The sequence below is a fragment of the Pantherophis guttatus genome, chromosome 1 (assembly GCF_059756535.1).
Source record: "Pantherophis guttatus breed Tessera chromosome 1, ASM5975653v1, whole genome shotgun sequence".
In the NCBI taxonomy this organism is placed as follows: domain Eukaryota; kingdom Metazoa; phylum Chordata; class Lepidosauria; order Squamata; family Colubridae; genus Pantherophis; species Pantherophis guttatus.
Window position 1 is genome coordinate 117646332 of NC_142063.1, and position 14337 is coordinate 117660668.

At 41.9% G+C, this 14337-nt stretch overlaps 1 protein-coding gene across 1 annotated transcript; it reads left to right on the top strand.

Annotated features, from left to right (window-relative positions):
• The first annotated feature begins 1684 nt into the window (after window positions 1-1684).
• On the top strand, window positions 1685-12021 carry LOC117675303 (gap junction gamma-1 protein-like). The gene is made up of 3 exons (XM_034433806.3): window positions 1685-1800; window positions 9191-10339; window positions 11191-12021. Exons 2-3 carry the CDS (start codon window positions 9208-9210, stop codon window positions 11196-11198), a joined length of 1140 nt encoding a protein of 379 aa, XP_034289697.1. The 5' UTR covers window positions 1685-1800; window positions 9191-9207; the 3' UTR covers window positions 11199-12021.
• Window positions 12022-14337: the final 2316 nt, after the last annotated feature.

The following is a 14337-nucleotide window of genomic DNA, read 5'->3' on the forward strand; positions in this document are numbered from 1 at the left end:
ACCTTGAGCCTGGTGAGATTCGAACTTACAGTAATTGCAGACAGCTGGGTGTTAATCACAATGCTATCAGTCTGCTGAGCCACCAGGCCCTCCATACTTTTTCTGCCCACCAGGCAGTTACTTGAGAAGGCCCTCCATACTTTTTCCATACTCCATCCAGAGGATTCCATTTTCAATTCAGCATCTAACAACTCTCTCCTCTCCACCAATGCTTCTTTCCACAGAAAGGTTGAACACATCTGAGGAATCTGAATAAACCTCTCTGCAAATTTCTAACGGGAGGAGTGACCATTAAGGAACCAGTGATTGATTTAACAACCACAGATTCGGTTTTGGACTTTAAAGTCCAAAGACTTTAAAGACTCAGGAGCCTGAGTGGCGTAGGAGGCTAATGCCTCCTAAGGCAGCATTTAACATCCAGCTGCCTGCAATTACTGCGAGTTCAATTCTCACCAGGCTCAAGGTTGACTCAGCCTTCCATCCTTTCTAAGGTGGGTAAATTGAGGACCCAGTTTGTGGGGGCAATAAGCTGACTTGGTATAAATAGACAAAAGTATGAAGGCTATTGCTTAACGCATTGTAAGCCGCCCTGAGTCTCCGGAGAAGGGCGGCATTTAAATCAAATTTAAAAAAAAAAGGGTTTGGATCTTTGTCACGCAATCGCAGGTCCGTTTCTGAAAATATTTGCATTGACTGCAGAATGGAAATGGTATTGATGTGTTCCTAAGTCCTCTTGCTTTCGAAAAGAATCCACGGTCTGACCGGTTCGTTATATCAGATCCTTTAACTAGCCTGCAGGTTTGGTTGTTTGCTCTTTCGGTTACTTTGCTCCTCTGCTAATGCGGCAGAGGTCCTAAGGAGTCGTCGTATCTATACTAGCTCAACCAGTCTTTCCGAACAAGGAGCGCCATGAGCTGGAGAGGAGCTCATGAGCTGCGTTCGGGGATTACTACAGCTCCTGAAATCGACAGGGGAGTAAACTGTCCGGTGCAACTTTCTCTTGCACATCTATGGAGATTCTCAATCATCCAAGGTTAGAGTTGTCCCAAAGCTGCTTTTCCAAAAGGCAAAGTTTTTCCTCCCCCCTCCCCTCCAAAAGAAATTCCAATTGCCTTTTTGGAAAAGCACCTTCGGGATTTTCTCTTGCACGTGCTTTTTCCCCCCCCCGAGTTGTTGCTCATTTCCACAATCCTTGGGAGCGCGATCACTTTTATTCCCTCGTGGTTGTTACTGCCGTCCGCACCGTCATCCTTAACTGCTTTGCCCGACGGCACGCGTGACTCACTAAGGTTTTACCCCCCTCCAGTTCTGCAATGCCGCCTAACTGGTTGCAAGTATTGCAGAGTATTGAAGGAAAAGCGACTATTTTTCTCCTCCCTCCCCCCTCCCCAACCTTCTTCCCCACCGCCAAGAAAACCAGAGCGAGCCTCAGCTTTAGCTCCGCAGAGAAAGAGGAAAGAGGAAAGTTTTGTTTTCTTCTCCTGCGCCGCTAGATCGCTGAAGAAAGGCGGGCCGCACTTTACTGGGGTGGGGAATATCTGTCGACGTGTATAACACACCCTTGGAGGCACGCGGGCTTTTTGCCCGCTCACCTCCAACTTCCCATCAGTTCGCCTTCGGATACTCTGGCGGAGGGAGGGAGGAGGGAGGAGGAGGAAAAAGGGGCGGGGGTCGTCCTGGAGGCGGAGCTGAAGAGGCGGGGGGCGGTGACCGTCTGTAAGCCCCTTTGTTCGGGCGGGCGGGAGAAGAGGAATTGCACAAGGGCGCGCGTCTTTGTGAGGTTCGCCGGGCGTATATCCAGTAAGTGGGCTTCCAGGGTGCCGGGGGGGGTGGGGGGGGGTGGGGGGGGAACCCTGTCGGGATGGATTGGGTTGAGGGTAGTGGGGTGTCTTGCCTTCCCGAGCCACGCGGCTCCTCTGCAGGGAGCCCAGTCCCGATACTCGCGGAGTGAGGCTCTGATGCCAATACGGGATTCCCGGGGAGGGAAATAGAAGGGTGGGGGGTCGCGTTTAGGTATTGCTTAGCAGTTAGAGCAACCCCCCCTTTCCCCAGTATTGGATTCCTGGCCTTTCCCTCCTTTTCGGTTTGCCCTTTCAGGAAAGGATTCTCCCGTTATGCATGGAAGGCTTTGGTTCCTTTGTGCGATATTGTAATGCTTGTTCTTTGAAAATGCATTGTTTCGGAGCCGTGAATCGTAGTGCTGTTCCTCTGCCCGGATCCTGATTTTGGACTGCCGATTAAGCGACTCCCCCCTCCCCACCTTATTTTGTTCAGGATGATGGTACCCTCCTCCTCTTGCCCCTAATTTCCTAAAAAGCATTAAGCTAGGCTTATTTTTAATCAATCCGAGTTTCCACTGGGAACAAAATCACTTTGGAGCGAGGTTATTTTTTTAAAAGGCTTAATGAGAGAGGGGGGGGGCAGGATGATATATATACCTGGGGCTTCGGAGCAGTTAAGTGTTTCGTGTATTGTGAAGTATTTATTTACCCCATTTTGATAGAAAGTGCCCTGTTAGCAGTCAATACTTTAAATTATGTATAAAGAATTGGGTATAATGACCAACCCTTTAGATGATATCCATGTGGGATTTGGTACCTCTGATGGAAGTATATTGGCTAAGAAAGTCCACTTCTCACTTACTTGGCAAGCTGTGTCTATTCTTTTGGGCAGCAGTCTAAGCCAGCTGGTTCTCTGATGTTGTTTCTTGGCTCCAGGCACATGGCGGATATTGACCATTTTTCATCCTGGGCAGCTTCCCCCCACCTCCCCACCCCTGCCTCTTGAACTTTTAATACTACAGTATTATTTAGAATTCTTGTGTTCTGATGAAATGCCCTTCAGTGCTGGCTAAGAACTGTAAATACTGGAGAAGGTTCATGGAGATCACCTGATTCTGGAAAGTTGCACAAATTAGTATTTCTAGAGGCGCTAAACGGACTGTGTAATTGGTATTTGTCAATGCTATTATCTGATCAAGTAAACAAGGTTTATCAGAATGATCTAAATTACTTTTGTCCAGGTAGCAAAACTGTGGTTTGGTGGATAAAGAAATTTCCTGGGGATCTTGTTGATGTTGCATCATTTTTTTTTAACCCAACACACTTGCTTCCTGAAAGAATGAAGGGAAGAGGAGACAAATTTTTCCACTCTGGTGATACGGAGTTGTAAATTGTTAAAGCAGCTATAAGAAAAATTCTTTATCTTCCACATTCCTGACCTTTTCTTTAGGGCCATCCTTATGTCATTTCCTTACATGCCTGAAAGATTAAGACTAGCAGGGAATGTGACAATAATTTTTTGTGGACTTAAAAGATTTATTTGAATGGGTAGAGTTATGAACTTATTCCAGATTGTAAACTGCAATTATTGCTGTGCCTCGTAATTGTAGACAATAAATGAAGACTTGCGTTCATTTTAAGATAGAAGACTTATAGGTTGGCTCTGGATTCCATTCACTTTGTATGATAGGTTTTTTAAAAGACTCTCCTTGGATCTTCAGATCCTGCATACTAGTCATTCTTCTTAGCCACAAGGAGCACGAACTAATTGCAAAACTGCCTAAGCCCAGAGTTCACTTGGAAGCTAAGTAGCTCCTGAGTGCTTTCATTGTGTGTTTAAAGAAAATAATGCTTGGACCATACAAAGTGCATTTGTTAAACTTGAAGTAATTGGGTTTTGAATGCTCTGGAACAGCTATTCACAGTGAGGGTACCTTCTCATATTACATTATTTTCTTTTTTGGACATAGTTGAGCACAAAATATTCCTTGCATAGAAATGTTTTAAGTGGAGTTTTGCTGTAGCATGGGGGTGGATCTCCTTTAATTTGTTTTATTTACTACAAGTTTTACCAGCCAGAGATGGGAGTGAGATATTTAATCACATTTACAATCTTGTGTCTTGGAAATAAAACAAAGCTCACAGCCATTCATACACACAAAATTCACTGTTTGCTGCCTGCAAACTTTCTCCATTTCAGATGTATCACTTAAGGAAAGAGGGTGCTTGATGGTAAAGTTATTTTTGCTGGTGTTTAGCAATAGATTCAAATCAATCTTCTGTCTCTGGAATTAAACATTAAGTGTTAAATAGGAAAACAGTAAATGCCTACTAGCATGCTTTTGAGTGTTTTGTAGCTACACACACCTTGATAACCAGTGTATTTTGAATGTTTTTATTATCAGTAAATGCTATATAAAGGATGAGTTATGAAGTGAGGGAGGATATCCTTTCTCTTTAAAGGAGATATTTAAAATCTGAGTGTATAATACTGCTCACCTGCCTCAGTTAGTCCTTCTCAACTTCCACTCCCTTCCCACCTGACTCAGACACTCTGCTCTCTGTCCCACGCATTTGAATTACCTTGTGTGTGCTTTAATTTATTTTCGTTCCGCTATACTTGTTTTCTGGCAGGCATCCAAATTTCTGTTTCTTTTGGTCTTTAGTGCTGATTAGGTAAATAAATGATAATATTCCTGTTGGATTAGTCAGCTGGATTTAATTATATAGTAATGGTGATAAACTGATTGATTCAGGGTAGAACACTCATCTTAGTTTGGAAATAGGAAAGGCTGATGTTTCATATCTTACTCATCATGTGTTATTCATTTATTATTTTAAAAAATCAAGTATTGGGGGAATCCAAATCCTGTAATATAGTGAATTTCTGTGAATTCAGAGGCTTGTTTTCCAAACAATTGATAACAATGTATTCTACAGGCATTGGTACCTCCAAATATATGACATTGATTAAACAAGTCCTGTCCTGTGTGTGCCACCCCTAACCCCACTGAATTAAGTTAATTGGCCACATTCTGAGGAGTGTCACTTTAACGTTAGCAAAATGTTTCACTGTTTCTCCACTATATTGTTAGTTAACATGAACATTTTAGAAATAGTCCCTTTCTTTTACCACTGAGGATCTTTTCTCATTTCAAGGATAAGAAAAAAGGCAAATACAAAAATCAAAGCAAAAGACTATTTTAAGTCTTGCACTGATTGTGTCCTTGAGCATAATCTGGAGAGGGTGGGTAGACCTAAACCAGAAGTCTTCAAATTTGGCAGCTTGAAGACTTGTGGACTTCAACTCCCAGAATTCTCCAGCTGGCTGGAGAATTCTGGAAGTTGAAGTTCACAAGTCTTCAAGCGGCCAAGTTTGGGGACCTCTGACCTAAGCAAATTTTTCTGTTATTAAGGAGAGTGCAGAATGAAAGCATTTGGCATTGCTTCTGCTTCATTACTTCCAGATGATCCTTTTTATCACCCAAGTTTCCTGATTGCAAATTAAATTTAAAGGGATTAAATTATTACATTTGACTGTTTCTAGCAGGGTGGATAAAAATCAATGATTTTTTTTTAAAAAATCAAAAAAATCAGATTTTTTTGATTTAAATCGGATTTTTTTGATTTTTATCGAATTTATTTTAATAAAAAACTTTTGGGGTAAAAATCTATGGTAAGATAGTTTTCTATTTAAGATACATAAATAATTTAGTTTATTCAGCATGAAATGGAGCTTAGTTATGTAGCATGAGGCTGTATATTCTGCAACACTGGGACTATCGGTGAGTCAACAGTGGGTCAAAGGAGTAGCAGAGATGACAGTTGCTCTTTAAAAATTATGATTTAAATTGAGTTGATTTAAATCAAGCCTTTTTACTAGTGATTTAAATCATGATTTAAATTGTGATTTAAATCAACTTGATTTAAATCAAATCCACCCTGGTTTCTAGATCTATAGAGTAGATCATACCTACAAAACTGACAGCCTATGAGCTCTCCTCCTTTAGTAAGATAAAATAAATTACATAGTTGTAGTTTTCATGCTTAATGCAGTGGAAAGCCTTGCCTTCTCAGACCCTTAAGCTACTCTGATAGCTACACTGTGGTCATCAAATCATTATGTCCAGTCACCAATATTGGGAGGTAGATGATTCGGATGTCTCCTGCACGCATCAGTTGATTGAAAAGAGATTTCTTTGGGGAAGGGAAGGGTGGAATGAGATGATCTATTCTCGACCTTCTTGTGATTGGCAAAGTCAAGGGTTTTTATTTGCTTCTTGATCAGGTCTCTAGTCCCATCTGGAAACTTGGTTTCACTGCTTTGTGTTTGATTCTCAATTATATTAAGGTAGATTAAGGTGGTGAAAGCAATAAACAGAGCATTGGGAGCCTGCTACCTTTGACTTGGGCAAGAAAGCATCAATGAAGAACAGAACTATGCCCTAGGATTACAGTTTCTACTATATGGCATCCTTTTATGGGTACCTCCCTTACTTCAGGACACATTCATTGTGCATGAGCACTGGAGCGTCATGCCCATCCTAGTTTGCCAGGATGTGGCATCCATCCAACAACTAAGACATACTGACTCACAGAAGGAGCTTTCGCCAAACCTCTTTCATGGATTTTAGGGTTAAATGGACAGTGAAGAAACAGGAAAAAGAAAAGTCTATTAAAATTCACCCTTACAAATCATTGCTTCTATCCAGCTTGGTTGACATGCTTCACATCTCTTCAGCCTTGTGTATGAAGTGTTGTGATGACTACATATGAGTTTTTAGGGAGATGGTGTCCATGTGCTGGAATTGCACTTTGTCTTTGTTGCAAAAAAGCATTGTTGGGGAGAAGGATTACAATTACCTAGAGAAGGAAGGGTTGAAATTTACAGTAAATCCAGCTTCAAGGAAACTTACAGATACCTGAATTGTGCATTTGTTTTTTCCTTTAGAGCAGGGGTGTCAAACTCGTGTCATCACAGTGTCATCACGTGACGTATCATAATGTTTCCCCCTTCGCTAAACTGGGCATGGGCGTCGCCAGCGCTTGATGAATCCAGTTCATGGGCTGCGAGTTTGACAGCCCTGCTTTAGAGATATTAATTTGGGAGATGAAGCTTAGATGAGGACTTGAGAAGAGGTGCCTTCTCCTCCTAGGTGCTATCTCCCAACCCAAGTTGGATTCCTTGAAGCTGCCATAAAAGACTTTTCTGATACTTCATTTGACCACAAATTTGCTTTGAGCTGAATCTATGAACTGTGAGAAAAGAGGGAGGGAAAGAACAGTTGCTTTCTTAGTCTATTCTCTTGGGGTGATAAATTGCTACCTTTTAAACAATGTATGGAAGCCAATATATGTTAAACTGGTAAGAATCCATGGCCAATTTTGCATTTCTTGTCTCTTTGCCTCTATAAATTCATGTGTTTTTATGTGAAATTGTGTGTGTGTGTTCATATGCATGTTACAGGTAGTATATATTTAAAAAGTAATGTATTCAATTGCTGTGGAGATTGGCACAGCATTAGAGAGGTTTCCTAATAAGTTAATTTTTTTAAGGAAATGAAACTAAGCTTGATGTAATTTGGCTTCAGTGGTTTTTGAAAGCCTGGGGAAAGATACTGGGAAGATTGGGGAAAATCTGTTTTCAAATCTGACAATTTCCTCATCTTTTAAATAGAAGTTGTGTTTGGATAAATATTGATTAAATTCTTTGTTTCTAAGGTGAAGTTTAAAGATTATTTTAGCTAATAGATAATCTTTCTGTACAACTCCTTATAAATAAAATTAGTCCTGTACTAAAATTAGTCTTGTACTAAAATTACCGTATTTTTTGGACTATAAGACACACATAAGATGCACCAAGATTTCGAAGAGGTAAACAAGAAAAAAAAAGTTTTTGCCCTCTCCAGCCCTCTTGAAAAATGGGCCCGTTTTTTGCAAAAATGGGATGCACAGAGGGTTTGGGAGGCCTGCAGGGTGCTCCTGGGGGCCAGGGAGGGCAAAAACGTGACACGGGGGTTTGGGAGGTGGGCCTGTTTTTGGCCTCCTAAACCTTCCACTCATCACATTTTTGCCTTCCCCAGCCCCCAGGAGCACTCTGCAGGTCTCCCAAACCCTCCGCGCACCCTGCTTTTGTGAAAAACGGGTCTGTTTTTGGCAAAAATGGGACATAGGGCGGGGTTTCGGGAGGCCAAAAATGGCTGTATTCAGTGTATAAGATGCACCAACATTTCCACCCTCTTTTAGGGGGGAAAAAGTGCATCTTATACTCCGAAAAGTATGGTAGTCCATGCTGGTGTATTGGAATTTTCTTCCAATATTGGAAGTTGTTTACTGTTAAGTCCTTCCTGGATGTGAAGTTCAATGAATTTAGTGGCTCTTGCCAAAAATCTCACATCAAGTGGTTTCACTGAGGTCTTGTAGTTGGTGATCTCCTGAAATCTTATCCATTAAAAAAAAAATCAAATCTAAAGAAAAAGTTTGGGAAGCCCACTAGCATTTGAATGCAACTGATTTGCCTTTGGAAAATATGCACTTGAAATCAAGAAACAAGAGAGCAAGTATTATTAGTTCATGTGCGTGTTCTGAAGCCCATGAGGATTCAAAGGAAAAGTTCAGAATCTGAAACTTGAATTTCCTGGGAAAGTTTTCTTACTAGCATTTGAAGAAGAAAAAAAAAAAAGCAAACTTCTTGAAGTTATTGCTTACAATTATATATATATAAACAAACAAATACAGTTTTGGATGACATGACGCTGATGTTACGTAGTTTTGTTAAAAGGAAGGAAGTTTTAAAGTAGTAGCAGAGGCTGGGTATTTATTTTCCTCCAGATGTTTACAGAAGGGGCTAGGCATGTGGTAGAAAGTGCTGCTGACGAAGGCACCTTTGGGGTAGGATGGCACGTGTTCCTGGGGATCTCTGTCATGCAACATTAGAAAAGTGTTTTTGTTTCATCCCTATTAGGGATTAAAACTAAGTCTTCTGGAGTTGTGTTTTGTCAAAGAAGGTCATAGATCAAAGAGTCAGAAGTCCGTTTCTCTACTGACATCACCCCGAGCATTTCTCTGAGATTCATCAACTCTGACATTTCTGCAGTTAATTCTTATTATTGTGGGCAGTGAGAGATGAAAGGAAAAGAACGGAAAAATAACATCTTTGTCCTGTACAGGTCATAAGGCTGGCTCTCCCTACTACTATCATTCCAGGATTGCTCTGTTTGTGTCCTTCAGTGTTTTCCTTTTATTTTCTTATCTCAACATTTTATTATTTTGGTTTTCCTAATGCTTTATGCTTTCAGGGGTGGATGGAGATGGGTGAGGAGGGGACCTTTTCTCTGACTTCTAGAGTGGAATAATCTGACAAATTTCTCTCAGTTTAACCTTTTGCCTATTATGTATCTTGGCTGCAGGCCTACGCTGAGCCAAAATGAGCTGGAGCTTCCTGACTCGCCTCCTTGAGGAGATCAACCAGCATTCAACTTTTGTGGGGAAGGTGTGGCTGACAGTGTTGATTGTCTTCCGCATTGTCTTGACTGCTGTCGGTGGCGAGTCGATCTACTACGATGAACAGAGCAAGTTTGTCTGCAATACACAGCAGCCAGGCTGTGAAAATGTCTGCTATGATTCCTTTGCCCCCCTTTCGCATGTCCGTTTCTGGATTTTCCAGATCATTATGATAGCCACACCCTCGGTGATGTACCTGGGCTTCGCACTGCATCGGCTTTCACGCCAACCACCTCGAAAAAGCCGGGCACCTGTGGTGCGACATGGTGCTGCCCGTGATTATGAGGAGGCAGAGGACAATGGGGAGGAGGACCCCATGATCTTTGAGGAGATTGAGCCTGAGAAGGAGGTGAAGGAGCCTGAGAGCCAGAAGCATGACGGCCGCCGGCGCATCAAAAAAGATGGTTTGATGACAGCATATGTGCTGCAGTTGCTGGCCCGTTCAGCCTTTGAGGTGGCCTTTCTGATGGGGCAATATATGCTCTACCAGTTTGAGGTTAACCCCTCCTATATATGCAAAAGCAGCCCCTGCCCTCACACTGTGGATTGTTTTGTCTCTCGCCCCACTGAGAAAACCATCTTCCTCCTCATCATGTATGCTGTAAGTGGGCTCTGCCTGCTTCTCAATATCTGTGAGCTCTTCCACCTGGGCTGTGGGGGGATCCGGGATGCACTCCGTGGCCTTAAGGACGATGCTCCGCCCCCAAAGCCCCAATATGCTCAGAAGGATCCCTCTGCACCTCCAACCTACCACTCTCTGAAGAAACATCCTTCCAAGGGCCAATTGGCCAAGGAGAAATTGGGTTACAGGGGAGAGAGCATGGCTGCCGAGCGTTACCCTGTGGCGTCAAGACTCCCCAGCCACGAATTGGAGCGACTGCGTAAGCACCTGAGGGTAGCCCAGGAGCATCTAGAAATGGCTTTCCAAATGCAGCCAGAGGGTATCGCCAGCCCTTTGCGAAGTAGCAGCCCTGAATCTAATGGACTGGCTGCAGAGCAGAATCGCTTCAATTTGGCCCACGAGAAGGAAGGGGCAGCTTGTGAACGACCTAGTGGTAAGTGGGGATGGGGAACAAGGTTTTGTTTGGAGGTCAGCAACAACGTGCTAGAAAAGTCAACCATCGATGAGCAAAAATGGGCTATCTTGGCAGGAGCCCTTATTCTGAGTCTGAATGTGATTATGCTTAAAAAGTAATTGGTGTGAATGGTTGGTTTCTTGGAGCTGTTAGCTGTTGGGTCCACTTATAAGTTCTCTGAACCAAGCGTGCCTCTAAGCTCTCTTTGCAACATGCCTGGGGCAATGAACAGTTTTTCTCATTAAGTGGCTCTTCTCAAGATGGTGAGTTGCATGATGGAAGGCCAAATTTGATACTGAGGGAGAATGATTAGGGTGGTTTTGAATTGCATCAGTAATCTGTACCCTTCTCAGAATGTCTCCTCCTTTTCCAAGTAATGTTGTTAAAGGCTACCAATAAAGGGGAATATTTGTCACTCAGGGTTGAAATGGGGGGTCCTGGGTGTTCTCTGAGCTTGGTTGTTGTCTTGTAGACGTTTCGCTACATGTTACCCTACTTTGGGTGATGACACATCTGCAAGACAACAGCCAAACTCAGAGAGCATCAAGGACCCCTCATTGAAGACTATAATGACAATAGGACTTCTCATAATTTCTCCATGAGGTTTTGAATTGCCAGCTGTTTTGGGTTCAAATGTATCATTTGCTAGGAAAGGCATGTAAAGTCTGGCATAGAAAAAAAAAACATGCATGGGTACTGATGGATAAATCTCAGCTGTGTGTATGGTATGAAGAGGCAGAATCATATATTCCCAGAAAAGCTGGGAACCCCTAAGAATTAATGAAAGGATCGGAGTGAGAGACTAAAAACCCTTTTCCTCTTATTTCCAGGTCTCTGAAGCACTGGACAACTGCCCAGGTGACAAGAAGAAATGGAGGGAACTGAAAGCATGTACATAAATGCACATAAATAAGCCTGATGTTTGGAAGTACCCTGACCGAAAAGTCGGGGGGATGAGAATATGCTCCGAAAGCGAAAAGGAGATAATATGAATCCCCAGGTTCCAGATCTGGGTGGGTGGGGCAGCTGTAATGATTACTTTCATAAGTCTTTGTATGTGTGTCTTTTTATGGGTCTAAAAGGGAAACATTTTTTTTTTACTTTTATACATGTTGTAGAGGTACTGTTGTTCTACCTAGAGGACATTTTGTCTTTTTTCACCTCTCTTCCCAATGGTACTGAATTACTAGCTACATAGCAATTGTCTCCTCCTTTATACTTTATATTATTTCAGTTTACTGTATATAAGAGGATATCTCCAACTTTCCAGGATTTTGCTCAGGATTCATCTGCGCGCACAAGTCAAACTCCCTCATCTTTTGTTTCCTCTTCCCTGACCACCAGATAATGGAAGAGATTGGTGGTTGGGCCAAAGATAATTCTGCTGCATTCCAAGATGCTGGCTTATGAGCAGCGTCTGCCTTCCTTGCCCTCTGTGGGGGGCTGTGCTCGGTTCCTCCTGAATGGCAGGGGGACCAAAGTCACGTTTGAGTCATCTCAGAGACAGACATGAAATGTTTTTTACGTTTTAATTTTTTTTATATATAATTTACCGTAATAGTTCTGAATTTTTGTTCTTTTATATGGATGTATAATATATACAGTTTATATATATATATATATATTTGGTAAAAAAAAAATCAAGATTTTTTTTATAGCAATCCTGATGTCTTGACTCTTTTTGCAGGGGGGAAAAGTAATTAGTAAGAAGGTTTGCACAATTATGGAAGATTAGGATGCCTTGGTTGTAATCATAAAACCTCACTAACTTCACAGCGGGAAAAACGTGGATCCCAGCAAATCAATAAATATTGTAAGGCAGGAGAAGGCATCATTATTTTGCAGCTGGGTTAAATCCGTAAAATATTTGGGACTTTCCAACACCATAGGAACGGTGTGTGTGTGTATATATATGTGTATATTATTTGGAGGGTTAATAATTTGGGTTATTTTCCTAAAAAGAAGGAAGACAGGTTTAATACGTCGAAGCTTAATACACCCATTTCAATCTTATTTTTATAAAAAGTCATGAAGTGTGCTATAGCTTTACTAAGAGCAGTTATTAAAATGGAGCTGAGGTGTCTTAAGAAGTGCCTTATCCTGGATCAGAGTTGTGCCAATTTAACACAGAAGCATTTCTCAGGGAGTGTGTTGCCAAGAACTGGGAGGAGGCAAAATCCAATCACCTTATTGCCAGGCAACACTATATGAATATAAGCAATGTCCTGTCAGACAGGACCTTTGTCCCATCTACAAAGACGTCTCAACTTTGTCTCTGGTTGAGACGTCTTCTCACAGCGCTCAACCAGCTGCACAAGGAAGCCCACAGGTCTCCCAGCAGGTGGCCTTAAGGGCAATAATGCTGCCATCAAAGCAAACAGTCATTATTAACCCCTTGATTTTCATAAAAGGGTCCAACCCTTTTCGGAAGCCAGCCAAGCTGGTAGCCATCTTCACATCTTGTGATAGCAAATCTTAAAATTGAATTATGTGTTGTATTTTTAAAAAATCCTTTTGCTGGTCATGATTTCTTCCAGGATTCGGTATCTGGTTGATTTCCCAAATAGTGCTTCCTGACAGGGAGAAAGTCCCAGAATGAAAAGCAGCATTTAAGCCATAAGGTGTCAGTCCAAGATCGTTTCCTTGCAAAGTTGTTTTGAAATTGCACCTGTGGAAAATGATCACCTTCCCTGAAGCCAGAGTCTTCCTAAACTTGTAGGACCACAGGTCCCTAAAATATTGAAGGGTCTGTCCCACGCATGAATAAAAGGAATGATTCAGATGATCAGCTATTTTCCTTCTGTACAAGTTTAATTAGTACAGATGGATGGCAATTTACTATAAGAACTCCCAACAATTAAAAGGGCTCATGGTAAAGATTAATTAAAACAACTAATAATTATTAAAAATAAACATGAAAAATAATTTGTAACAAAAACAATAGCTTGATATAAGTAATTCAAAGTAAAATATAGATGGCAGTAGCAAACTATTCACCCAGATGTTCTTTGGAAAAATGTCCCTCTTGTGGCTTCCAGAATTTTACAAAGAATGGTGCAAGTCTTAATTCTACAGGGAGACCGTTCCACAGAAGGTAGATGAAACAACTTGACAAACTGCACTTCCTGGTTTTTGTTTTTCTCATTTCACAAAAGGGGGGTGCAATGAAGAGCTTTTGAGATGAACTTTCGATGCACCAGTTCAGGTAGGGGAAGGCAATCCTGGAGGCATCTAAGCAACAGGTTTGATTTGAATTTGCACCAACAAACCTACTGGTAACCACTGTAGGGCCTGAAGAACAGGTACAATGTACTCCAACATGTGACACAATGGTCAGCCTATTGCAAGCATGGGCAGGAGGGTGAGGCCTCCTTGACTGCTGTTCACCCTTACATACCTTTCCTACAAGTTAGGCCACAAGTTAAACCTGACTGTTACCGTCTGTGAATCTGTACCTACTCATGCAGGGAAGCCTTTCTCACAGCTTTCCCATCCTACCTTCCATGCTGTTTGGAGTATGATGACCTGTATTTTTCTGTGTGCTCTTCCATTCCGAGATCTATTACTTCCAGCAAAACCTAATTAGAGTTGGGGACAGGAATGAGACAATGCTTTTACTTACCATGTAGTAAACGTGCCTCCTAAATCCCTTGTTTTTACACCTGCAAGAAATACTTTTTGGTCGCCTTAAGGTATTGGCGGTGTACACCTGGATGCATTTACTTATAAATAATGAATTATGGTTTATTCAAGTGAAGCTTCTAGAATCGCAGACCGAGTTTGCACTGCATGTTGGGCTAAAATATGAGGGTGCACATAGTTAACAGAATGACATAGTATCATTCTTCCCTGCCTATGAAATCTTGAAAGAGATTGCTCCTTTTGGCTCTTGTCAGCAAACACTGCTTTCACTGAACTCTGCAAAAGTCAGTATCTGCCAAGTAGGGGACTCAAGATGAAGGAACTCTATTTTCTGT